We start from the raw sequence: 26,558 nt of genomic DNA, 5'->3' as shown, positions 1-26,558 counted from the left end.
TCTGCCTCACGACTTTTAGGTGTGTGATCCTAGGCAAGACACAACCTCTGCCTCAGTTTACTCATCTACAAAATGAAGATGATAGTAGAACCTAAGGAAGTTGATGAGATCACTGAGATCCCTAACTCTATAAACCTGAAATTAAATCAGACATTTATAAAATTTCTAGGACTAGAGGTAGAAGGCAGACAAGTTTTTTTTTTTTCCCAATCATTTTTTTTTTACTGTAGCTGCTAGTGGCTGCCAATTAAGTTATCTTTTATTTATTTTGTATATACTTATATGTGTTTGTGTTATCTCCCCAAATAGAATGTAAACTCCAAGTGGGCAGGAATCATTTGGTCTTTATTTCTGCATTCCCAAGAGTTCAGAATAATGTTTAGAATAGAGTAGGCATTTAATGTTTGTCAACTGATTACTGTTTGGATGTTACACTAGTACAAATATAAGTTTGAAAACACAATAAAAGGTGACAGAATTTAGGAAACTTAAAATCTTATCCATTTGCTAGTAGCCAAAGCTCTAACCTAAACCACAGAAGAGAAATGAATTTGAACTCAAAGACAGCCTCTGCTGCTTTTGTTGTTCTTTGGTCATTTTTTCAGGCCTGTCCGATTCTTCGTGACTCCTTTTGGGGTTTGTTTGGCAAAGATACTGAAGTGGTTTTCCATTTCCTTCTCCAGCTCATTTTAAACATAAGCAAAGTGAGGCAGACAAGGTCTGCCCAGGGTCCCACAGCTAGTTAAGTGTCTGAGGCTGGATATGAACTAAGTCTTCCTGCTCTATCCACTACAATACCTAGCTACCCTTCTGTGCTGTTTACTGCCTCTATCTTTGAGCAAATCACTTCATCCCTCCCCATCTCATTTTCCTCCTCTACAAACAGAGCAAGTTAGATTAAATGTGTTCTAAGGTCCTTTCTACCTTTAATTCTTATGTTCCTTTAAGCTGACAACTGCTGTGCATTCCATTAAGCAACATCAAATGCATTGAAAGCATCTAAAGTTCTTCATATAAAGTCAATATGTAGTGTTTTAGCATAAGCTAGTTTTAAATTATTTAATAAATTTGTTCACATTTTTAAGTCTAACTTACCGTGGGTTTTTTGGCATTCTAAATCTTTCCATGTTGCTGGATTCCCTTTATCTACTTGTACGGAACAGCTTTGTTTACTTTTAGAGGAAAAAACTAGTTTCTTTGATATAAAACAGTGTTTTGAGTTGACAGTTTATGTATATTTAAAAATTATATTTGGAAAAAGTTTTGTATGTCCTGCCTTCTCCATAGGTGGGGATGGGTGAGAGAAGGGATAGACTGGAATTGAAAATGAAACTGAATGAAAAAAAGGATGATTATTTATATTTGAACTAGTTGAGTAGGACTGAAGAGTAAGCTTATAGATAGTAATAGCTAACATTTATATTGTACTTTGCAAATATTATCTCATTCTGTCCTCGAAATAACCTTGGCAGAGTAGGTACTATTATTATCCCCTTTTAACAGATGAGGCTTAGAGAGGTTAAAGTGTTGAAACTTGGAATCAGGAAGACCTCAGTTCAAATCCTACTGCTGACACTTCCTAGCTGTGACCTCAATTAACCTCTCCCGGTCTCAATTTCCATGTGTGTAAAATTAGTGTGATATAGCACTTTTGTAATGAGGGTGGTGAGTTTAAAGAGCAAAATAAATGAAAAATTGTAATAGCAGTAATAACTGGGGCATGATTTAAACTCTGCTCCATTAAAATGTAAATAGGTTCTTTGAGGGCAGGGGCTAGTTTTATCTTTCTAATACCAAGGCTTAGCACAACGCTTCAAACATATTTGTTGCATCCCCAGCCAGAGGAGACTACCTGTACCCATTCACAGCTAGGGTCCGCGGCAGCGTGGCTGGCTGGGATCTGCGCCGGGAGAGGGCCCCCGTTCCGGCCCTCCCGAGACGAGGCACTCGTACCTCTTCCTTCAGGTAGTCATACTTGTGGTGCTCTAACTGCTGGGCCGCCCAGTTCTTCTGTTTCCTCTTCAACACCCGATCGAAGACATTCACGACGCCCGGGGCGGTGCCGCGCAACGGGGAAAGGTACGAGGAAGTCCCCCGGGATGTGCCCTGCTGACCACCGCCACAACCACAGCCCGGCTGGGCTGGAGGCGCCGACTGGCCAAGCCGCCGGCACCACGGGAGCAGGGCCGCCCTAAGCATGACAGCCCGCCGCCCTCAACCTCCGCGCGACCTCCTCGTCGGCCACGCCTACGCGCCGACACGCCTGCGCACTCACGTCCATGCGCATGCGCTGCGGCGGTACTAGAGGACATTTCTGCAGGCGTGCTTAACGCGAAGCTGCCGGACTGACCCTGATCCGTTGCCGTAGCTCCAGAGATTAACGCAAAGGGTTGTGGGCCTGAATTTCTCCACGTGATGCTGTGTGAGGACTCGCTAAGTGAGCTGAGCTGATTGCTGCTCTAAGTCCGGGTGGCGAATTCGCAAGAGATTCAAACAAAGTCGCTAGCCGAGGTGAACAGTCTTCGCCTGACCTTGTCAAGAAGTGGTAGTAGCCACTCTCCTCGATCTTCCTCTCCTTTTGGGAAGTAATAGACACTTTTGAAGAGCAGCCGGCCCGTTCGAGTTCCGAGTGGCTTCCTCTCTGGCGCTGCGTGAGGTAGGGTGAACTACTCATGCTCTGGCTCTGCCCCTTTAAAAACTCTGTGACCTCGGACAGCCAGGTAGCGTGATGGATAGAGCTCTGGACCTGGAGCAGAAAGATCTGAGTTCAAATTCGACCTCAGACGTTTCCTAGCTATGGGACCCTAGGAAAGGCACTTAACCCGTTTGTCATAGTTTCCTCATCTGTAAAATGGGGATCGTAACAACACTTCCCCCCCACACCCCCCGTCCCCCGTGTTGTGAGCTTAACGTAGTGCCTGGTACATAGTGAGATACATGTTATATACGTATATACATCTATGTATATATGTTTATATATGTAATACACTTATTGTTATTACTTTTTTTGAGACCTAATTTTCTCTCCCGTAAAATGAGATGTAATATAGGATGTCCCACAAGTTTTGGTGCAGTAACCTGCGCCAAGAGTTGTGGAACACCCTGTACTTAGGCAGGTGAGCTCTTCTTATCATCTCATCCCTGCTTACAGAGTTTGGGAGGTTGTGAGGCAGAGATTGCCAAGCCATATTTGCACCTGATTAGGAAGCCACACCCTCTCACCCCTCTTTTGGGAAGAGCCCCGGCATTTTTTTACACTTATCACCAATATGTTAGAGAACCCGGGAGTCTGGGGTTAGGAAAAGAAAGCTGGTGGTTAGGTTTCACCTCTAAAACTTGATGATGGCGTGCAAGTCCCTGTATTCATGTCGATTTTTGATGTATTGGAGGTTGTGTTAAAACTTTTTATTTTTTAGGTGATAATTTTATTGCTTAAGATTTCCTTGGAAAAGATAGGTGTTCCCACATCCCTTGTGAGGTTTTTTGTTTTTTTTTTCCTGCAGGGTGGTTAATTTAGGTAACAATTTTCTGAGCCAGAAAAGTGGGAAACCTGGTCTGACCAAGAGGGTGGTTTTTAAAAATTGAACTTAGGATGCACCTGTGGATATTGTGGATGTAACCCATTTCTTAGTAGAGAACAATGGAAACTTTTTTATCATGGGTTGCTTTTATTTTATATGAAATATAACTTAAAAAATTCAATGAAGTTTTCTTGAGAACAATTTTTGTTTAGTAAACTTAAACCCTCATAATCACATTTTTCAATTTTTGGGTTATTCAAGATTTTGGTCAACAAAGAAGCTTAAAAATGGCATCAAAAGAAGAACTTATGAATGATGAGCGGTTTCATCAAATTACAAAGGACCCTAGATTTTGGGAAATGCCAGAAAAGGACCGAAAAATTAAAATTGATAAGAGGTTTCGAGCAATGTTTCATGACAAAAAGTTCAAGTTGAAATATACTGTGGATAAAAGAGGCCGTCCCATAAATCATAGCAGTACAGAGGATTTGAAACGTTATTACGACTTATCAGATTCAGACTCTGATCTCTCAGATAAAGATAGTGATGCATCAAACAAAAAGAAAACAAAGAAAAAGAACCAAACAACTAAAAAAGGAGATTCAAAAAAATTACTGGATATGGAAAAAAGCAACACTGTTAAGCCAAAGGGAGACTTTGGACATGCGAAGGAGACAGATGATTATGAAAATATTTGGAAAACACAGCATTCAAGCAGAATTAAAAAAGTGCATGCACAAAATAATCTGCAAAAGGATGAAAAAGAATCCGCAAATAAAGACATAAAGAATCAAAAAGATGCACGCTTTGATGCAGACACGTCATCTAGAGGAAAACTAAAGATATCAGAACTGGATAATAATAAAATTGTGAAATCTTCCAAGGTGAAGTTCCCTAAAGAGAAAGAGAAATGTGATTCAGGTTAGTTAAAAAATAAGTCTAAAGTTTTTATTGACTATAGTGTGCTTTTGTATTTGACTTTTCTTTTTTTAAAGATAATATTTAAAGAGATATTTAATATAATTTGATAATTGGTAAAAAAAAAAATTGCTGTTTTAGTAGTGGTGCTGGAAAAAAATAACATTATTAGCCTGGTTTAAGTTAATGTGAAAATTTTGAAGACTACAGATTTGGGGGATGAAGAGACTAATGAAAGGTTGAATCTTCTGGCTAATCATTGATTTTTGACTTATTCATGACCACTACCCAAAAATTCTATAGTTTAGCACCTACCAAAATTTTTGAGGATGAAGGAGTTTTTGATCTTAATTTCAGTTTCTTTTCACCAGTTCAAGTCTTCTTAAGTTTTTTTCTGAAATAATTCCCTTCATCATTTCTAACATCACAGTACTATTGTTCACATTCATAAACCATAATTTGTTCAGCCATTCCCCAGTTAATGGATCTGCTCAGTTTCCAGTTTTTTGCTACTACAAAAAGAGCTGCTATAAGTATTTTGGAACATATGAATCCTTTCCCTCTCTTTGGTATCTTTCAATATTGCTGGGTCAAAGGATGTACACAGTTTATTAGCTTTTGGGGTATAGTTCCGAATTGCTTTTCATAATGGTTGGAGTAGTTTACAGCTGCATGGTATCTTGGTGTACCTGTTTGCCCACAGCTCCTTCCGCATTTGTCATTTTCCTTTTTTATCATCTTATCCAATCTGATAGGTGTAAGGGTACTTCAAAATTTCTCTAATTATTATTTAGAGAATTTTTTCATATGGCTATTTATACCTTAGATTTCTTTCTCTGAAAACTGCATATTCATATCTTTGACCATTTTTCAATTGAGGAATGGTTCCTTTTCTTGTAAATGTGACTTAGTTCTCTATATTTGAGAGATGAAACTTTTATCAGAAAAACTTGTTCCAAAGATTCCCCCCCACCCTGCCATTTCCTATTTTTCTTCTAGTTATAGCTGCATTGGTTTTGTTTGCACAAAATCTTTGTAATTTTATGTAATCAAACTTATCCATTTTACTTCCTGTGAACCTCTCTTTTGATCACAAACTGTTCCCCTGTTCATAGATCTGATGAGTTATTTCTTCCATGCTTCTCTAATATGCTTATGTCTAACTCATGTACCCTTTTTGAGTTTATCTTGATATATGGTGTGAGAGGTTGGCCTATATCTGGTTTCTGCCAAATTGCTTTACAGTTTTCCCAACATTGTTTGGTTAATAGTGAGTTCTTGCCCCAGTGGTTGGGGTCTTTGGGTTTATCAAACAGTAGCCTACTGTGCTCAATTGCTTCTGCATTTTGTGAACCTAATCTTTCCCACTGATCAACCACTCTATTTCTTATCCAATACCAATCTGTTTTGATAATTACCACTCTGTAATATAGTTTGAGATCTGATGCTGTGAGAACATTTTTCCTTCACATTTTTTTTCCATTGATTCCCTTCATATTCTTGACCTTTTGTTCCTCCAGATGAATTTCGTTAGTATTTTTTCTAGCTCTATAAAGTAATTCTTTGGTAGTTTGGTCGGTATGGCACTAAATGAGTAAATTAATTTAGGTACTATTTTCATTTTTATTATATTGACTTGGCCTATCTGTGAGCAGTGAATATTTCTCCATTTATTTAGATCTGTCATTTAGTTCCTATTGTGTATTGGCAAGTGGATTCACAAGTATTTTATACTGTCTGCAATTATTTTAAATGAAATTTCTCTATCTCTTCCTGCTGTATTGTTTATAATACACATAAATGGTGATCACTCGTATAGATTTCTGTTATAGCCTTCAGCTTTGCTGAAGTAGTTAATTATTTTGATTAGTTTTTTAGTTGACTATAGGGTTTTCTAAGTATAACCTTCTACAAAAACTGATAGTTTCAGTTCCTCATAGCCTATACTTATTCCCTCAGTTTCTTTTATTTTTCCTGTTGCTATAGCATGCATTTCTAGTACAAAATTGAATAATAATGGTGATGATGGATGTCATTGCATCACCCCTGATCTTACTGGGGAAGCTTCTAATTTACGCCCATTACAAATACTACTTGCTCTTGGTTTTAGATAGATGCTACTTATTTTATTTTATTTTTTTTAATTTTCACATTAGTCATGTTGCAAACAAAAATTATAAGCAACAAAATGAACCACAAGGAAGAAAAAACAAAACAAAAAAGAATGTGCTTCGATCTGCTTTCAGACTCCGTAATTCTTTCTCTGGATGTAGACAGCATTTTCCATCATTAGTCCTTTGGACTTGTCTTAGAACCTTACATTGCTGAGAAGAGCCAAATCTATCAAAGTTAGCCATCTCACAATGTGGCTGTAACTGTGTGCAGTGTTCTGGTTCTGCTCCCTTCACTCAGCATCAGTTCATATAAGTCGTTCCAGGTTTTTCTGAAGTCTGCCTGCTCATCATTTCTTACAGCAAAATACTATTCCATTACATTCATGTATGTAATAACAATGTTCCTTGCAGCTGCTGTGTCTGTGTAAGGCCAATAATACCAGCACACAGGAGGGCTGCTAGTACATATTCTTTGATCTGCTGTTCCAAGGAAAGCAATGTTAAGGGGTTTACAGTCTCACTTTAATCAAACACACAAATATCATTCACTTAGTCCAGGAGAAAAGCTGGCACCCTGAACTTCAGAGAAAACAGTCAAAATATAAATATACTTCTTTAGGGTCAGAGGGCGTCATAACCGTGTGACTCGAAACCATGTGACCTAGGCCTTCCTGTGACTTAAGCAGGTCATCTGATTCAATCAGATTCTTGATTGAAACATAGGCAAGACTCAAAGGCACTTAGTGCTGAGAAGCGCTCCAAAACAAAAAATGGCAAAAAGTCCCACCATGCTTGCCATTACAGTATACCACAACTTGTTCAGCCACTCCCCAATTGATGGGCATCCCCTCAATTTCCAGTTCTTTGCCACCACAGAAAGAGCTGCTATAAATATTTTTGGACATGTGTGTTCTTTTCCAATTTGTATGATCTCTTTAGGATTCAGCCCTAGAAGTGGTATTGCGGGGTCAAAGGGTATGTACATTTTTATAGCCCTTTGGCATGGTTCCAAATTGCTCTCCAGAATGATTGGATCACTTCACAACTCCACCAATAATGCATTAATGTTCCAATTTTCTCACCTCTTCTCCAGCATTTATAATTTTTTTTTCGTTTTGTCATGTTAGGCAATCTGACAGGCGTGAAGTAGTGCTTCAGAATTGTTTTGATTTGCATTTCTCTAATCAACAGTGATTTAGAGCATGTTTTTATATGACTACAAGATATCTTTAATTTCTTCCTCTGAAAACTGCCTGTTCATATTCATATAAATTTGATTCTGTTCTCCATGTATTTTAGAAATGAGGCCTTTATCAGAGACACTGGTTATAAAAATTCTTTCCCAGTTTTCTGCTTTCCTCCTAATCTTGGTTGCATTGGCTTTGTACAAAAACTTTTCAATTTAATGTAATCGAAATTACCTATTTTGCATTTCATAATGTTCTCTAACTCTTGTGTGGTCATAAATTCTTCCATTCTCCATAAATCTGACAAGTAAACTATTCCTTGCTCTCCTAATCTGCTTATAGTATTAGCCTTTATATCTAAATCATGTACCCATTTGAACTTCATTTTGGTATGTGGTGTAAGATGTTGGTCTGTGCCTATTTTCTGCCATACTCTTTTACAGTTTTCCCAGTAGTTTTTGTCAGTTAGTGAGTTCTTATATCAGAAGCTGGAGTGTTTGGGTTTATCAAACAGTAGATTACCCTAGTCATTGACTGCTGTGTCTTGTGTGCCTAACCTATTTCACTGATCCACCACTATTTCTTAGCCATTACCAAGTAGTTTTGATGATTACTGCTTCATAATACGATTCAAAATCTGGTGTGGCAAGGCCACTTTCCCTAGCATTTCTTTTCATTAATTCCCTTGATATTCTGGACTTTTTGTTCTTCCAGGTGAATTTTGTTGTTTTTTTTCCTAGCTGTATGAAGTAATTTTTTTGGTAGTTTGGTAGAATGGCACTGAATAAGTAAATTAATTTAGGTAACGTTGTCATTTTTATTATGTTAGCTCGGCCTAACCATGAGCAACTGATGTTTTTCCAATTATTTAGATCTGACTTTATTTGTATAAAAAGTGTTTTGCAATTACATTCATAAAGTTCATAGGTTTGTTTTGGTATGTAGACTCCCAAGTATTTTATAATGTCTACAATAACTTTAAATGGAATTTCTCTATCTCTTGCTGTTGGACTTTCTTAGTAATATATAGAAATATTGCAGATTTATGTGGGTTTATTTTATATCCTACAACTTTGCTAAAGTTATTTATTATTTCAAGTAGTTTTTTACTTGATTCTCTAAGTATATCATCATATCATCTGTAAGGAGCAATAGCTTTATTTCTTTCTTGCCTATTCTAATTCCTTCAATTTCTTTTTCTTCTTTGATTGCTAAAGCTAACGTTTCTAGTACCATGTTGAATAACAGTGATGATAATGGCCGTCCTTTTTTCACCCCCAATCTTATTGGAAATGCTTCTAGCTTATCCCATTACATATAATATTTGCTGATGGTTTTTGGTAGATGCTACTCATTATTTTAAGAAAGACTCCATTTATTCCTATGCTCTCTAGTGTTTTTAATAGGAATGGGTGTTGTATTTTGTCAAAAGCTTTTTCTGCATCTATTGAAATAGACATAGTTTCTGTTAGTTTTGTTGTTGATATGATCAACTATGCTGATAGTTTTTGTAATATTGAACCAGCACTGCATTCCTGGAATAAATCCTACCTGGTCGTAGTGTATTATTCTCATAAGTTGCTGCAGTCTTTTAGCTAATATTTTATTTAAAATTTTTGCTTCAATATTCATTAGGGAAATTGGTCTGTAATTTTATTTCTCTGCTTTGACTCTTCCCAGTTTAGGTATAAGTACCATATTTGTATCATAAAAATAATTTGGTAGGATTCCTTCACCTATTTTCCCAAGTAGTCTACATAGAATTGGAATTAATTGTTCTATAAATGTTTGATAGAATTCACATGTAAATCCATCTGGCCCTGGAGATTTTTTCCTGAGGAGTTCATTGATGGCTTGTTTAATTTCTTTTTCAGAGATGGGGTTATTTAAGTATTTTACTTCCTCTTCTCTTATCCTGGGCAATCTATATTTTTGTAAATATTCATCCATTTCTCTAAGATTGTGAAATTTATGGGCATACAATTGAGCAAAACAGTTCCTAATTATTGTTTTACTTTCCTCTTCATTGGTGGTGAACTCACCCTTTTCATTTTTGATACTGATAATTTGGTTTTCTTTTTTTAATCAAATTAACAAAAGGTTTATAAATTTTATTGGGTTTATTTTTTTTTTCATAAAACCAGCTCTTAGTTTTATTAGTTCAATAATTTTCTTAATTTCACTTTTATTAATCTCTCCTTTGGTTTTCAGTATTTCTAATTTGGTGTTTAATTGGGGGTTTTTAATTTGTTCTTTTTCTAACTTTTTTAGTTGCATGCCTAATTCATTGGTCTCCTCTTTCTCTATTTTATTCATGTAATCATTTAGAAATATAAAACTTCCCCTAAAAACTGCTTTTGCTGCATCCTGTAAGTTTTGGTATGTTGTCTCATTATTGTCATTCTCTTGGATGAAGTTATTGATTGTTTCTGTGATGGTTGTTTGACCCACTCATTCTTTAGGGTTAGATTATTTAATTTCCAAGTGATTTTTAGTCTTATCTTTTCATGGCCCATTATTCCATATAATTTTTATCACATCATAATCTGAAAAGGATTCATTTACTATTTCTGCCTTTCTGCATTGGATTGTGAGGTTTTTAATGCCTTAGTACATGGTCATTTTTTGTGTAGGTGCCATGTACTGCCAAGAAAAAGGTATATTCTTTTCTATCCCCATTCAGTTTTCTCCAGAGGTCTACCATATATCTAACTTCTAAACTTATATTCACCTCCTCCTTTCTTGTTTATTTTGGGGTTAGATTTGTCTAATTCAGAGAGAGAGAGAGGGTGAGGGTGAGATCCCCCACTAGTATAGTTTTGCTGTCAATTTCTTCCTGTAACTCCCTTAACTTCTCCTCTGAGAATTTGAATGCTATACCATTTGGTGCATATATGTTTAGTAATGGTATTACTTCATTGTCTATGGTGCCTTTTAGCAGGATATAGTTTCCTTCCTTATCTCTTTTAATTAGATCTATCTTTGCTTTTGCTTTGTCTCAGATCAAGATTGCTACCCCTTCAGCTGAAGCATAATATATTCTACTCTAGCCTTTTACCTTTACCCTGTGTGTATCCCTCTGTTTTAAATGTGTTTCTTACAAACAGTGTATTGTAGGATTATGATTTTTAATCCATTGTGTTATCTGCTTCTGTTTTATGGGAGAGTTCATCCCATTCACATTCACAGTTATGGTTACTATCTGTGTCTTTCTCCCTCTCCTCCCCCACCCATTTATGCTTTTCTTTCTCCCCTCACTAAAGTTTTGCTTTTGACTGCTGCCTGCCTCAATCTGCCCTCCTTTCTATCAGCCCCCGTCTCTTTTCTTTCCCTTTTTCTTTCTGCTTCTTCTCCCACTTCTGTCCCTCCCTCCCTTTCCTTTCCCCTTTCCCCTTCAGCTGCCTGTAGGGCAAGTTAGATTTCTGTACCTGATTATGTTATTCCCTCTTTGAGCCAAATCTGATGAGAATAAAGTTCAAATAATGCTCATCACGCTCCCTTCTTTCCGGCTACTTTCTTTGTGCCTCTTCATGTTATATAAATTACCCTTTCCTACCTCCTCCTTTTCACATCTCCCTTTACAATCTTTTTTCAGCACTTAGTTTGGTTTTTTAATCATCACATCAAGATCAACTTAAACCCACCCCCTCTGTCTATGTATTTCCCTTCTCTGTGATGTAGTAAAGATGCAGTTCTCAAGAGTTGTAAGTATCATCTTCCCATGTAGGGATGTAAAGAGTTTGTCTTTAGTGAATAATGTTTATTTTTTTTCCTCTTTTCTGTTTACCTTTTTATGCCTCTCTTGAGTCTTGTATTTGAAGATCAAATTTTCCCATGAGCTCTGGCCTTTTCATCAGAAAAGTTTGGAAGTTCCCTATTTGATTGAGTGTCCATCTCCTCCCCTGAAAGATTATGCTCAATTTCGTGGGTAGTTGATCCTTGGTTGTAATCCAAGTACCTTTGCCTTACGGAGTATCATATTCTAAGCCCTCCAACTTTTAATGAAGCGGCAAGGTCCTGTGTAATCCTGACTGTGGTTCCACAATATTTGAATTGTTCCTTTCTGGCTGCTTGCAGTATTTTCTCCTTAATCTGATAATTCTGATATTTGGCTACAATATTCCTTGGCCTTTTCAATTTGGGATCTCTTTCAGGAGGTAATTGTTGGATTCTCTCAACGACTTTTTTTTTACCCTCTGGTTCCAGGACCTCAGGGCAGTTTTCTTTGATGATTTCTTGAAAGGTGCTGTCCAGGCTCTTTTTTTCATCATGATTCTCAGGTAGACCAATCAATCTTAAATTCTCTCTCCTGAATCTGTTTTCCAGGTTAGTTTTTCCAATGAGGTAGTTTAGGCTTTCTTCTGTATTTCTCATTTTTTCAATTTTGTTTGATTCTTGATGTCTCATAGAGTCATTTGTTTCCACTTTCCCAATTCAAAAATACTGCTTTGGCTGCATCCAGTAAATTTTCATGTATTGTCTAATAATTTCCATTCTCTTTAATGAAATTATTGATTGTTTCTATTTCTTCTTTGAGCTACTCATTCTTTAGGATTAGATTAGTTTCCATTTTTTTTTTTTTTTTTTTTTTTTGCAGGGAGAGGGCAGGGCAATTGGGGTTAAGTGACTTGCCCAAAGTCACACAGCTAGTAAGTGTGTCGAGTGACTGAGGTCAGATTTGAACTCAGGTCCTCCTGACTCCAGGACCAGAGCTCTACTCACTGCACCACCTAGCTGCCGCTCCAATTAATTTTTAATGTATGTTTCCATAGCCTTTTTTGTAATATAATTTTATTGCATTATTATCTGAAAAGGATGCATTAAATATTTCTTTTTTGCATTTGGTTGTGAGGTTTTATGCCTTAATACATGGTCAGTTTTTGTGTGGGTGCCATGTATAGTTGAGAAAAAAATTAAGTCTATTTTTACTTTGTCTGAGATCATGATTGCTACCCCTGCCTTTTTTACTTCAGTTGAAAAATAATAGATTCTGCTCCATTCCTTTGTTTTAATCCTTTGTGTGTCTTTCTTCTAAACAGTATATTTTTGGATTCTGGTTTTTAATCCATCCTACTCTCTGCTTCTGTTTTATAGGTGAGTTCATCCCATTCACATTTGCAGTTATGATTATTAACTGTGTATTTCCTTCTATCCTGTTTTTTCCCTCTGTTTATCCTCTCTCGGTTTTTTTAACATGTCCCTACTCAGAAGTCTGTTTTACTTCTTATCGTACCTCCCTTAACCTACCCTCTCTTCTATCAGCGCCCCCCTCCCCTTGTCTTAGTTTCTTTCCCCTCTTACTGTCCTGGTAAGGTAAGATAGAGCTCTCTAACTAATTGAGTGGGTATGTTATTCCCACCTTGATCTTACTCCAGTAAGAATCCACCCCCATCCCCTCCAGTATTCACTTTGATTGTAGAAGCTTTTCCTTTCCTGTCTGTTTTGTGTGAGATAATTTCTCCTGTTCTTCCTCTCCTTTCCCACCTCTCCCAATAAATCACTCTTTCTAACTCCTTAGTTTTATTTTTTTTGAAGTCATCTCATTGTTGTCATTTCACACCCATGCCTTCTGGCTATGTATACTCCTAACTGCCCTAATAATGATAAAATTCTTATGATTTACAGTTATCTTCTCATTTAAGAATGAAATTAACCTTATTGATTTCCTTATGATTTCTTTTTCTTGTTTTCCTTTTTATATAAAGCTTTTCTTGAGTCCTATATTTGAATGCCAAATTTTCTATTCAGCCCTGGTCTTTTTAGGCCTCTATTTCTTTAAATGTCTATTTTTTCCTTCTGAAAGATTATACTCAGGTTTGCTGGGTAGGTTATTCTTGGTTGCAATCCTAGTTCTTCTGCCATCTAGAGTATCATATTACAAGCCCTCCAGTACTTTAACGTGGAATCCACTAGATCTTTTGTGATTTGACTGTGGCTCCATGAGAATTGAATTCTTTCTGGATGCTTGCAATATTATCTCCTTGACCTGGTTGCTCTGGAATTTGGCTATAATATTCCTGGGATTTTTATTTTGGGATCTCTTTCACGAAGTGATGGGTGGATTCTTTTCAGTTTCTATTTTACCCTGTCATCCTAAGATATGAGGGCAGCTTTCCTTGATAATTTCTTGAAAGATAATACTTGGGCTCTCTTTGATCATGGCTTTCAGGTAGTAAATATGGTAATTCTTGAATTATCTCTCCAGTCTGTTACTCAGGTCAGTTGTTTTTCCATTGACATATTTCATATTTTCTTCTTGTATCATTCTTTTGACTTTGTTTTATTATTTCTTAAAGTCTCATAGAGTCATTAGCTTCCACTTGCCCAATTCTAATTTAAAAAAAGTTATTTTCTTTAGTAAACTGTTCTATCTCTTTTTCCATTTATTGAGTTCTGAGTTTTTTTTCCCAACAATTATTTTATTATTTAATATTTTGGTTTTCAACATTGATTTCCATGTGATTTTGTGTTGCAAATTTTCTCCCCGTTTGTACCCTCCCCCCAATCCAAGATGGCATGTATTTTGATTGCCCCTTTCCCCAGTCAGCCCTCCCTTCTGTTACCCAACTCCCCCTGCTCCCATCCCCATTCCCCTTACTTTCTTGTAGGGCAGGATAGATTTCTATGCCCCATTTCCTATATATCTTATTTCTCAGTTGCATGCAAAAACAGCTTTTTTTTCTTTTGAGCCTCTGCTTTTAAAACTTTGAGTTCCAAATTCTCTCCCTTCTTCCTTTCCCACCCACCCTCCCTAGGAAAGCAAGCAATTCAACATAGGCCACACATGTATCATTATGTAAAACACTTCACCAATACTCATGTGAAAGACTGACTGTATTTCCCTCCATCCTATCCTGTCCTCCTTTATTCAGTTTTCTCCCTTGACCCTGTCACTTTTCAAAAATGTTTGCTTTTGATTACCTCCTCTACCCTAACTGCCCTTCCTTCTATCATCTCCCCTTTTTTATCCCCTTCCCCCTACTTTCCTGTGGGGTAAGATGCGCAACTGAGTGTGTATGGTATTCCCTCCTCAAATCCGATGAGAGCAAGATTCACTCATTCCCCCTCACCTGCTCCCTCTTCCCTTCCAACAGAACTGCTTTTTCTTGCCATTTTTATGTGAGATAATTTACCCCTTCTATCTCTCCCTTTCTCCTTCTCTCAATATGTTCCTCTCCCACCCTTTAATTTAATTTAATTTTTTTAGACATCATCCCTTCATATTGAACTCACCCTGTGCCCTCTGTCTATATATTTATATTTATATTTCCTTCAACTCCCCTAATACTGAGAAAGGTCTCATGAATTACACACATCATCTTTCCATGTAGGAATGTAAATAAAACAGTTCAACTTTAGTAAGTCCCTTATGATTTCTCTTTCTTGTTTACCTTTTCATGCTTCTCTTGATTCCTGTGTTTGAAAGTCACATTTTCTATTCTGCTCTGATCTTTTCATTGAAAAAGCTTGAAAGTCCTCTATTTTATTGAAAATCCACATATTGCCTTGGAGCATAATACTCAGTTTTGCTGGGTCGGTGATTCTTGGTTTTAATCCTAGCTCCATTGACCTCTGGAATATCATATTCCAAGCCCTTTGATCCCTTAATGTAGAATCTGCTAGATCCTGTGTTATCCTGATTGTGTTTCCACAATACTCAAATTGTTTCTTTCTGGCTGCTTGTAGTATTTTCTCCTTGATCTGGGAGCTCTGGAATTTGGCAGCAATATTCCTAGGAGTTTTCTTTTGGGAATCTTTCAAGAGGTGATTGGTAGATTCTTTCCATTTGTATTTTACCCTCTGGTTCTAGAATATCAGGGCAGTTCTCCTTGATAATTTCTTGAAAGATGATATCTAGGCTCTTTTTTTGATCATGGCTTTCAGGTAGTCCAGTAATTTTTAAGTTTTCTCTCCTTGATCTCTTCTCCAGGTCAGTGGTTTTTCCAATGAGATATTTCACATTGTCTTCCACTTTTTCATTCCTTTAGTTCTTTTTTATGATATCTTGATTTCTCATCAAGTCACTAGCTTCCACCTGCTGCAGTCTAATTTTTAAGGTAGTATTTTCTTCAGTGGTCTTTTGGACCTCCTTTTCCATTTTGCTAATTCTGCCTTTCAAGGCATTCTTCTCCTCATTGGCTTTTTGGAGCTCTTTTGCAATTTGACTTAGTCTATTTTTTAAGGTGTTGTTTTCTTCAATATTTTTTTCGGTCTCCTTTAGCCAGTCATTGACTTGTTTTTCATGGTTTTCTCGCATCATTCTCATTTCTCTGCCCAATTTTTCCTCTACTTCTCGTACTTGCTTTTCCAAATCCTTTTTGAGCTCTTCCATGGCCTGAGGCAAATTCATATTTTTCTTGGAGGCTTTTGATGTTGGCTCTTTGACTTTGTTGCCTTCTTCTGGCTGTATGTTTTGATCTTCTTTGTCACCAAAAAAAGATTCTAGGGTCTGAGTCTGAATCTGAGTCCATTTTCACTGCCTGGCCCTGTTCCCAGCCAACTACTTGATCTTTGAGCTTTTTGTCAGGGTATGACTGCTGGTAGAGTAGAGAGTGCTTTGTCCCAAGCTTTAGGGGTTGTGTTGGAGTTTTCAGAGCTACTTCTACACAGCAAGCTCTTCCACACCAGCGCTCCTCCTCCCCCAAGATCTGCCAACTAGGATTGTGACCCAGATCCAAGCAGGGCAAAGCTGCCTGCGCACCAGCAAATTGCTCTTGCACTCCCACTCAGATCCGCCAATTGATTCCTCCCACCATGTGAGCCAGGGACTCAGAAAGCAGCTAACTCTGGAGCTCTGGAAGCAGCGGCGGGGGCTTCCTGTTGCTGCCTCTGCCACCCCCAGGGCTGGGGCCAGATCGCTGTCACCCTGATGGACGTAGCAGTTTTCCCACTATCCTGCTTTGTGATCTTTGGCGTTTGTGGGTTGGGAAGTCAGGTAGTTGCCACAGCTCAGTGATTCAAGGCCCTAAGGCCTGTTCCGCCGGACTCCCGGTGTGGTTGGTCCTGGCGCCGCCCACACTGGGCTGTGGTCTCCTCCCTGTGCAATAGACCCTTCCCAGTGACCATCCAGGCTCTCCTGGGCTGGAGACCTGCTTCCCTCTGCTATTTCGTGGGTTCCGCAGCTCTAGAATTTTTTTCAGAGCCATTTTTTACAGGTGTTTGGAGGGATTTTGGGGAGAGCTTAAGGAAGTCCCTGCTTTCCAGCCACCATCTTGGTTCCACCTCTCCAGTTCTGATTTTTAAGGCATTCTTTTCTTCAGTGTTTGTTCCTTATTTTAACCAAGCTATTGACTCTCTATTATTTTCTTTCATCACTCTCATTTCTTTTTCTAAGTTTTCTTCTGCCTCTGTTAGTGGATTTTTTTTAAGCTTTTGCGCTCTTCCATGTATTCTTGTTTAGTTTGCATCCAATTCACATTTTTCTTTGAGGCTTTGTTTGTAGCTTCTTTGATATACTTGTTTTCTAGATTTGTGTCTTCATTTTTCCCTTTCACAGTAGTAACTTATGGTCAGTTTCTTTCTTTCTTTCTTTTTGTGTGTTACTTGTTTATTTTCCAGCCTATTTCACAACTTTTAACTTTATGTTAAAATTGGGCTCTGTGCTTGGGGTGGAGGGAACTCTGTCCCAAGCTTCAGGCCTTTCTTGCTGTTGTTTTCAGACCTAGCTCTGGGGGTCTTTAGGCTTTCAGTGCTTCCAAGGCAGTATGCTCTAAGGAGAGGTGTGTTCACAGTTCTCCTGATGTATTTTCTGGTCTTTACCCAGAAAGAGACTTTGTTTCCCTGTAGCTACCAGTACTAGCATCCCTCCTGGCCCTAAGACTGTGACCAGGTCCCCATCCTGTCCTGCAGCCACAATGGCTAGTGCTTGCCTCTGTCTTGGTTTTAATTTATTGGCTTGTGTATGGTTGAGTTTCAGTAGGTAGCTGTTGGATTCAGTCACTGTTCTCCTGCTGAGAGGCTCAGCAGGTTTGGAGCGACTGAATTGCTGGTCCCTGTTGGTTTGGCATTACTGCCCTGGTTATTCTATAGCAGGCCTATGTGCTAGGCTTAAGGCTAAAGTTTAAAACTGAGTTGCCACTGTGCTCCTAGGCTCAGAGCCACATAGCTACGTTTCTGGACCTTGTTCCTTGCTCAGTACGCAGCTAGGGTGGGCCCGTGCTCTCTGATGACCATTCTTCCATGACCCAAACCTGGCCCTGTAGCTTCCAAATGGCACTTTTGCCTACACCCAGCACTAGATCAAAAATCCTCTGAGATACCCTTCTGATCAAATGCTTCTTGCCCTCTTTCTGTACCTTGGAACTGAATATTTCCTGCTGTTGCTGCCCATGTTCCTGACCAGGGCCCCATTCCCCATATCCACATGTTGTCTACCTTAGCTTCCGTGGCCTGGAAAAATGACTTACTGACTTTTTCTTGGCTTTCTCATTTAGCTTCAGTCTGGCACATTTTCTGGGTTTTGGGGGGTAGGTGTGCTGGGTAAGCTTGGCAGAAATACTTTGTATTGTTCTACCATTGTGACTCCACCTTACCGCAATTCAATTCACCAAGGCACAGAGTGCCTGTGAGGTGCATAAGACTCACAGGAGTGGAGCAGAAAGTCTAAACAGCAGCAGGTAGAAGTCCAGTCAAAAAATCAGAAAAATTCAATGAAAGATTGTAATATATCCAGCCACATGACCTGAAGTTGTAAATCATATCAATTTATCATTGTAGTGATTTGGACTTGACAAAGCCACAACTGACAATCAACTGGCTTTCAGTAGCTACTTTCAAATATCTCACCTTAATGCTTTCCTATTATATAAACTGAATGGTATTATATATGGTTTGAGATCTAGAAGGGACCTTAGAGGTCAATGCCATCACCCCTCCCCCTTTTATTGTTGAAGAAACAGAGCTAGAAAGGTTAAGATACTTGGTATCAAAAGTAGAATTTGAACTTAGACTACAAATTGAGTTTTCTTTTGCCTGCTTCCTTCTGATTTTTGCATTCAACCACAAAGTCAAACCGTATTGGAATTAATCTCACTGTATGTTTGTCCAGAGATGAACTGTGGTTATCTGACTCACAGATACAGACCCAAAGGCTTTAGGTGGTAGAAGGACCTCCTTCTTCCCATTTGGTTCATTCTAAAACAGTGGAAATAAGAAAAATAACATTCTCATTCACATTGTAGCAAAATTTTTTCCACTATAAAAAGCGTATGTGAAATTTTTCTAAACTACTAAGGACATTTGCTATAGTTCTTATTTTAAAATATCCCTTTGGAGTCACAAAGCCTTGGCTTAATTCCCCCTCTCGCAATCACTGTCTCTGTTGTCAATTGAGAAGGTTGCTTAACCTCTCTGAGCCTGAGCTCCCTCTTCTATAAAGTAAGGATGATACTTGTAGTTCCTGCCTAACTAGGTGGTGATTAAGCTTAAATGAGAGGACATAAGAAAAGCAGTTCGCAGACTTTAAAGTTCTAGACTTATTTTTAAAATCCTCTCTTCTACTATTTGGGTGTTCATGTTTTAGTAATATCTAAGGCAAAAGTTCCTAGACTTATTCCTGTGCAGTTTGTTACTTAGTTATGGTTACTAAGCCCCCATAGTTCATTTTCACTGGCTTCTCTTTGTTCTGTGAAGCACAGTTACATAGTCAAGACAATGCAAGGAACATCAAATCAGCTTGTGAAGTCAATATGAATAAATGTCCATGTGTTGCCAAAATAGGAAGAAACTGTAAAAAAGCTGCAATAACTTAGTAATAAGTAATAGTATGTTGTTTCTTCACAAGTACAATAAAGTAAAACTCTAGTAATATAGACAATATATTTTATAAATTTATAGTAATCTAGTTATGGTAGAAATAAAAAAAATAAAATAATATAAAAATAAATAATATAAAAATAAAATAAAAATAAAAAAACTAGCCCCATAGAAAATGGTTTTTTTTTTTTAGTTATACAAACCACTTTTCCAGTCACATTGCTAGTTAAGTGTAAGGCAGGATTAGAACTCCTGACTTCCTGACTCCCAAGTCCAGCCCTTTATTTACAACACAGTTGTTTGTTGAAAGATTGAGAAGTGGTGAGTATTTAAATAGTAAACTGCCAGTTTGGTACCTCTACCTGCATCCTATACAAGTTTAAGCTGAATAGGACCTCTTCATGCTCTGGTGCACAACTTTTCCCTATGCTGTTAAGTGCTCAACCTTGTATGCTTCGGGCTAGACCTTGGCCCCAGTGTATGCAGACCTGGATTGATCAAATCTGATTTTTTCTTGAATTTTCAAATCAGCATTCAGTGTGGTGTATTTTCTAGATCTTTTGGCAAGAAATTTGAAGGATATGGGGATGGTTTGCACTGTATTTCCATAATTTTGGCTCCACTTCTCTATCCATCCATTAATCTATATTTATACTTCTTTTGAAGGATTGTGGGGTGTTTTTATAAAACACGATTTGTACTCTTGCTCTTTTTTTTTCTAGAATAGTGCATTTTAGTTGTGTCTGAATATGTTTATGCTGCACTTAGTTTTGGTGTTTATACTTGCTTGAAGTTTCTCCCCTTTAATTAATTGCAGACAACAGTGATATTTATTTAGATATCAATGAGTCTGATGAAGATAAATTGGAGGAAGATACCGAAGATGATGAACAGTCAGAAGATAGGAGTACAGGAGATAATGAGGAAATCTCAGAATATGAAGATGATGATGATGAAAGTGATAGTGGCCCTGATCTTGCTAGAGGAAAAGGAAATATTGAAACTAGTTCAGAAGATGAAGAAGATGATATGACTGAATTTTTTCCTAAGGAATCTAGTTTCGAGCATGCATGGAGAGAATTAGATAAAGATGCCCCTCGGGCAGATGAGGTAAATTTTTTAATAGAAACAATTCTTTTTTTTGTTAAGGACTTAAATCAAAATTTTGCTGGTAGAAAATACTCTCTATATTATGATCTTTGGTTAGCTAATTATTTACTTGCCCACCAAAATTTTACCTTATTTGGTAACCTAAGAAACTTTTGTTTAAGGGTAAGGCTGTGAAATGAATCAAAGACTAGAAGAATTTTAAAAACTGGGTATAAATTGGTTTGCCCCCTTTAGAGTTGACTAAAATAGCTCATAATCATGTTCCTGTGTGCAAACTGAGAAATTTAATGAGTATTATTCTCCGTATTTTAGCTGATTCTTAATTCATTTAAAATTTTAAAATAATTTGTACTAAAATAAGTGTAAAATCAATATGTCCATGCAGTAGTTTTATATTGTTTTCTAGTTATGAATATAGGAATAATGTAACATAAGACATTTTATTTTCCTCTTCAACTATGTAGATTACTCGTCGATTAGCAGTTTGCAACATGGACTGGGATAGATTAAAGGCTAAAGACTTGCTGGCTCTATTCAATTCATTTAAACCTAAAGGTGGTGTCATATTTTCTGTGAAGGTAAGGGCTTGATTTCACTTTGAAAGTCATTCTCCAGGAATTTCAAGGTCATTTCTCTTTTCTTAAGTCATCTTTTGTTAATAAAGGTAAACTGTCAATCAGTCATAAGATTAGAAGTAGACCTATAAAAGCTTTTTTTTTATTGAAGCCTCTGACTTGAACAAAGACTATACTTTAAGTTGTCTACCATAAATTGGCATTAACTCCATTTTTTAAGGATAGATTGTTGGTCCTATCAACCCAATATATTTCTTCCTCCCCCTCCCAGAGAGCCATCTTTTAAAACAAAGAACTTAAAGAAGAGAAAACAAAAATCCAGCAAAGCTGAACAACCCCTCAAAAAATTTGACGTTTATAGTGTTCCACACTGGTGAACTCAACTTCCTCCCCCTGCTAAGGAGCAGAGAAGGTATCTTCTCACAACTCTTCTTGGGGTCAGATTTTTTTTTAATGTTTTTAAAAAATTTTTATTTCTGGCTTTAGTTTTTAATCACCTTAAATTGCCCATTACCACCTTCCCTTAATCCCACCTAGAAAACCATTCTTAATTTTAAAAAAATTTAAGAGAAAGAAAAAAGCAAAAGGGGGGAAATTAGGCAAAACTAATCCTAAAGACAAAGTACTGACTTAAAAGAGTAAGGGGAACTAAAAAATTCCTAATTAACTCCATTTTTGTTAAAGTTTTCGGAGAAAAACAATTTCCCAGTCTTTCAGTATAAAAAGCCCTGATATGGTGTGATTTCACTGACAGTTTCACTGACTGGATATGATTTAGATGGCTCTTTCATCTCATTAGTATACCTACTCTATTCAGTGTCCAGTATGGACCTCAGAATATTTTTTCATAACTCCTCCATGGAGAATCCACTCATCTTTTCTCTAGTTTTCTTAGCATCTCCATATTGTAAGTACATTCACTAGATCTGTCCGTCTTTTTTTTTTCTTTTTATTGTTGCTTGACCAGCCTGCCTTGTATTTTGACATATGTTCTTGATTTTTATGACTATTATTTCTCTAGGAAATTCCAACAAAACAAAATGGATACTAGGTTTTGACTCTCCCCCCCCCCCCCAAAAAAAACTTTCAAAAAGCACTCTCTGAAACCAGTTAAGCGAAGCCATGTAATAAAATGTTCTCCATCGATAGCATATATAACTTCCTGCTTTTGTAATTTGTCTATTTTTAAAAGAAAGGGACTTTTATTTTGATAGTTTACTACTAATATTGACCATTGTATTTAAGCCAAGTTTTGTTGTAATCAAATTTTGATTCTTTCTTCGTTCTTCATTACCTCATATGAATTCTCCCATGTTTATCTGAATTTTATTCATATTTGTAATTCTTTACAATGCAGTAATATTTATATTCTTGTGCTACAGTTCAGCCATTCTCAAATTTGGGGGCACATTTTTCATTGCTTTTTTTTATCACACAAAATGTTACTACAGTGATTTTTGGACATACATCTATGCACTATGTAGATATATGGATAGATATCTATAGCTAGATAATGGTATGGTCCAACTAGTAGGATTTCCAGGTTAAAAGATAGGAACAGATTACTAAGTTTGCTTTTATAATTCTGAATTCTTTGCTAGAATGAATGATCCAGTCACTCAACTGATATTTCTAGTATTTAGTGCAAGGCATTAATCTAGTCAGGGGTGGGGATCCCTCAGCCTCAAGGCCACATGTGGCCTTATAGTTGTAGGTCCTCAAGTGTGGCCCCTTGACTGAATCCAAACTTCACAGAACAAATCCCCTTAATAAAAGGATTTGTTCTGTAAAATTTGGACTCAGTCAAAAGGCTGCACCCAAGGACCTAGAAGGCCACAGGTTCCCCACTCCAAACTAGGTATTGGGCTTCAAAAATAATAGTTTCTGACCTGAATTAGCTTGCATTCTCTCCAGGGAAACCTCAATACTCATATGAATAAATACAAAATAAATTGGAGTAGTAGTGGCAGGCCTCTTGTAGCTAAGGAGTTCAAGAAAAAATTTCATAGAGTTGGTGTTTGAGCAGAAAGAGCTGAGCTGGGAATTTTAGGTAAGGAAGGAGTGAATTCCAGGTATGAGAACATGGAAACAAGAGATTGAATATTGTGTCTGAGGAACAGTAAGTAGGCCAGCTTGGATGGAAAATAGAGTCTTTGATTAAAATGCAATAAGAATTACATTCAATAAAGGACCTTGTAAGCATAGATTAAAGATGATGACAACAACAAGACATTGTACCAAAATTTGGGGGATGAAGCCAAAGCAGTACTTAGGAGAAAGTTTATATCTCTAAACTTATATCAGTAAAAGAGAGAAGTAGCAGATCAATGAATTGGGCATGTAACTAAAAAGAAAGCAACTAGAAAAACAGCAAATTAAAAATCCTCAATTAAACACCAAATTAGAAATCCAGAAAATTAAGAGAGAAGTTAACAAAATTGAAAGTAAAAAAAACCACTTGTTCTAGAAACTAGTTTTATGGGAAAAAAAGATAAAATAAATAAACCATTGTGTGATTTGACTTCAAAAAAATAGAAAAAAAAGAAAAATAAATAAAAAAATAGATAAAATAAGAAAAAGAAAATAAAATTTCAGTATTAAAAATGGGAAAAGGTCAATCTACAAGCAATGAAGATAAAATTAAAACAATTGTTATAAGCTAATTGGTTCAATTATATGCCAATAAAATTGGCAACCTAAGTAAAATGGATATTTACAAAAATATAAATTGCCCAGATTAACAGAAGATGAAGTAGAATACTTAAATAATATCATCTTAGAAAAAGAAATTGAACAAACCATAAATAAATAATGTGGAGGGGGCAGGGCAGGACCACATGGATTTACAGGTGAATTCTAATAAATATTTAAATAAAAATTCCAGTGTTGTATGAACTGTTTGGGGGAAAAGAAAAAATAAAGGAGTCCTGTCAAATATCTTTTTTCACACAAATTTTTTTTTGATACCTAAACCAAGGAGAGCCAAAACAGAAAAAACTATAGACCAATTGCCTAATGAATATCAATGCAAAAATTTTAGTAAAATACTAGCAGAGAAATTACAGCAACACCTTGCAAAGATCATATACTATGACCAGCCTGGATTTATACCAAAAGTGAAGATCTGGTTCAATATAAGGAAACTGTAAGCGTAATTGACCTTTATCAATAACATATGCAGAAAAAGCTTCTAACAAAATACAACACCCATTCCTGTTAAAAACACCTAAAAAGCATAGGAGTCAGTGGAGCTTTTCTTAAAATGGTAAGTAGCAAATGTCTAAAACTAAGAGCAACCATTACCTAGAATGGGGATAAAGTAAAAGTCTCCCCAGTAAGATCAGGGGTGAAGCAGAATTGTCAATTATTACCACTATTTGTACTAGAAATTGTCAGAAGGGTTCTGTACAGCATTACCAGTACTTGGTCCATACTCCAAGTATATAAAAAGAAAAGGAACCATATGTACAAAAGTATTTATAGCATATCTTTTTGTGGTGGCAAAGAATTGGAAATGGAAGTGATGGCTATCAGTTGGGGGATGACTTAACAAGTCATGGTGTGTGAATGTGATGGAGTACTGTTGTGCTACAAGAAATGATCAAGGGAATGGCTTCAGAAAACCTATGAGCTGATACAAAGCGAAATGAGTAGAGCCGGGAGAAAAGTCCACACAGTAACAGCAATATGCTATGAAAGACTTAGTAACTGATCACTAAAATGACCCACCACAGCTCCAAAGGACTCATGATATAAAATACTATTCCCCTCATTCAGGCAGAGAAGCTTGAAGCATATTTTTTTCATTTATTTTTCTTGCCTTTTTTTAATCTTTTTGGAACATGGCTAATGCAGAAATATGTTTTGCCTCATATATATAAATGGGTATAGTATTTCTTGCCTTCTCACTGGGCGAGGGGTGAAGAGAGGAAGGAAGAGAATTTAGAATTGAAAATAAATTTAAACAGTTTGGTTAGCAATTTTGTGAAACTAAATGGAAATTTCAGAACACAGATTGCAATTGTGCATGTGTAGTATATGAACTATTATAATCGATTTTTTGAGACTAATAGTTGACAAAATATATCTTGATTTCAATAAGACATTTTACAAAAGTTAATGATATTCATGGAAATAGCATGATTGAAATGCAGAAAGTGCTAATTTTGTAATCAGAGGCTCTGCCACTTACCTATGTGACCTTGAGCAAGTAACTTAACTTTTCTCAGCCTCAGTTTCTGCACCTGTAAAATGAAAATGTTTGGCTAGATGATTGCTAAGATCCCTTCCAACTCAGAGTTTACAATGATATAGTCATTTATCATCAGCAAGACATCACAAATTTAGGTGTTTACTTCCAAATTATTTGTTTCTGGACATCTTAAATTACTATATATCTTAATGTACTGCTAAGGATTAAATGTAAAGGGTTCCATACTAAGAAGAATTGTGTGCTCATACATTCTGACATAAATAAGTGGCTTCTGTCTTTTAAGCAAATTGTGTTATAACTTTTTTCTCTGCATTACTTTTAGATCTATCCTTCAGAATTTGGGAAGGAGAGAATGAAGGAAGAGCTTGTTCAAGGACCTAAAGAATTACAAAGTATTCCTGAGGATGCTCCTGAAAAAGACTGGTACTAAAAACTAAATTTTTAAAAATCAATTTTAAAAAATCAACTTAATAACCCAGATTCTATTACTTTATATTTTCTTTTTTTATTAATTTTTAGGATTTCTTTTTTTTGTTTGTTTGTTTAATTTATTTAATATATTTAGTTTTCAGCATTGATTTTCACAAGAGTTTGAATTACAAATTTTCTGCCCATTTCTACCACCCCCCCCCACTCCAAGATGGCATATATTCTGGTTGCCCCGTTCCCCAGTCAGCTCTTCCTTCTGTCATCCCACTCCCTGCCCATCTGCTTTTCCCTTCCCTTCTTGTAGGGCAAGATAAATTTCTGTGCCCCATTACCTGTGTATTGTACTTCCTAGTTGCATGCAAAAACTTTTTTTTTTTTGTTTTTGAACATCTGTTTTTAAAACTGAGTTCCAAATTCTCTCCCCTCTTCCCTTCCCACCCACCCTCCCTAAGAAGTCAAGCAATTCAACATAGGCCACATGCATATCATTATGTAAAACCCTTCCACAATACTCATGTTGTAAAAGACTAACTATATTTTGCTCCTTCCTAACCTATCCCCCTTTATCCAGTTTTCTCCCTTGACCCTGTCCCTTTTTGAAAGTGTTTGTTTTTGCTTACCTCCTTCCCCATTTACCCTCCCTTCTATCATTCCCCCTTTTTTATCTTCTTCCTCCTCCTTTCCTGTGGGGTAAGATACCCAATTGAGTGTGTATGGTATTCTCTTCTCAGGTCAAA

At 36.8% G+C, this 26,558-nt stretch overlaps 2 protein-coding genes across 7 annotated transcripts in view; one reads left to right on the top strand and one right to left on the bottom strand.

Moving 5' to 3' along the window:
- The window catches only part of NDUFAF5 (NADH:ubiquinone oxidoreductase complex assembly factor 5), a 30,933-nt gene extending 28,660 nt beyond the window's left edge, over nt 1-2,273 (bottom strand). For 4 of the 6 annotated variants that reach the window (XR_005009816.1, XR_005009818.1, XR_005009817.1 and 1 more), the window contains exon 1: nt 1,954-2,231. Coding sequence is in view for 2 of the 6 variants with exons in the window: in XM_036748110.1 (XP_036604005.1) it covers nt 1,954-2,199 (246 nt within the window). In the remaining 4 variants the exon portion in view is untranslated. Of the gene's footprint in view, nt 1-1,953 lie in introns of all 6 variants that reach the window. The other 2 variants (XM_036748109.1, XM_036748111.1) reach the window with 2 other exon arrangements.
- Nucleotides 2,274-2,400: 127 nt separating this feature from the next.
- The window catches only part of ESF1 (ESF1 nucleolar pre-rRNA processing protein homolog), a 101,886-nt gene continuing 77,728 nt past the window's right edge, over nt 2,401-26,558 (top strand). Inside the window, exons 1-5 of the mRNA XM_036749403.1 lie at nt 2,401-2,656; nt 3,783-4,442; nt 20,312-20,604; nt 21,069-21,182; nt 25,715-25,815. Of these exons, the coding sequence (XP_036605298.1) occupies nt 3,809-4,442; nt 20,312-20,604; nt 21,069-21,182; nt 25,715-25,815 (1,142 nt within the window). The 5' untranslated portion in view covers nt 2,401-2,656; nt 3,783-3,808. The remainder of the gene's footprint in view (nt 2,657-3,782; nt 4,443-20,311; nt 20,605-21,068; nt 21,183-25,714; nt 25,816-26,558) is intronic.

This window comes from Trichosurus vulpecula, chromosome 3 (genome assembly GCF_011100635.1).
Source record: "Trichosurus vulpecula isolate mTriVul1 chromosome 3, mTriVul1.pri, whole genome shotgun sequence".
Lineage (NCBI taxonomy): Eukaryota > Metazoa > Chordata > Mammalia > Diprotodontia > Phalangeridae > Trichosurus > Trichosurus vulpecula.
This window is presented reverse-complemented; position numbering and strand designations above follow the sequence as displayed.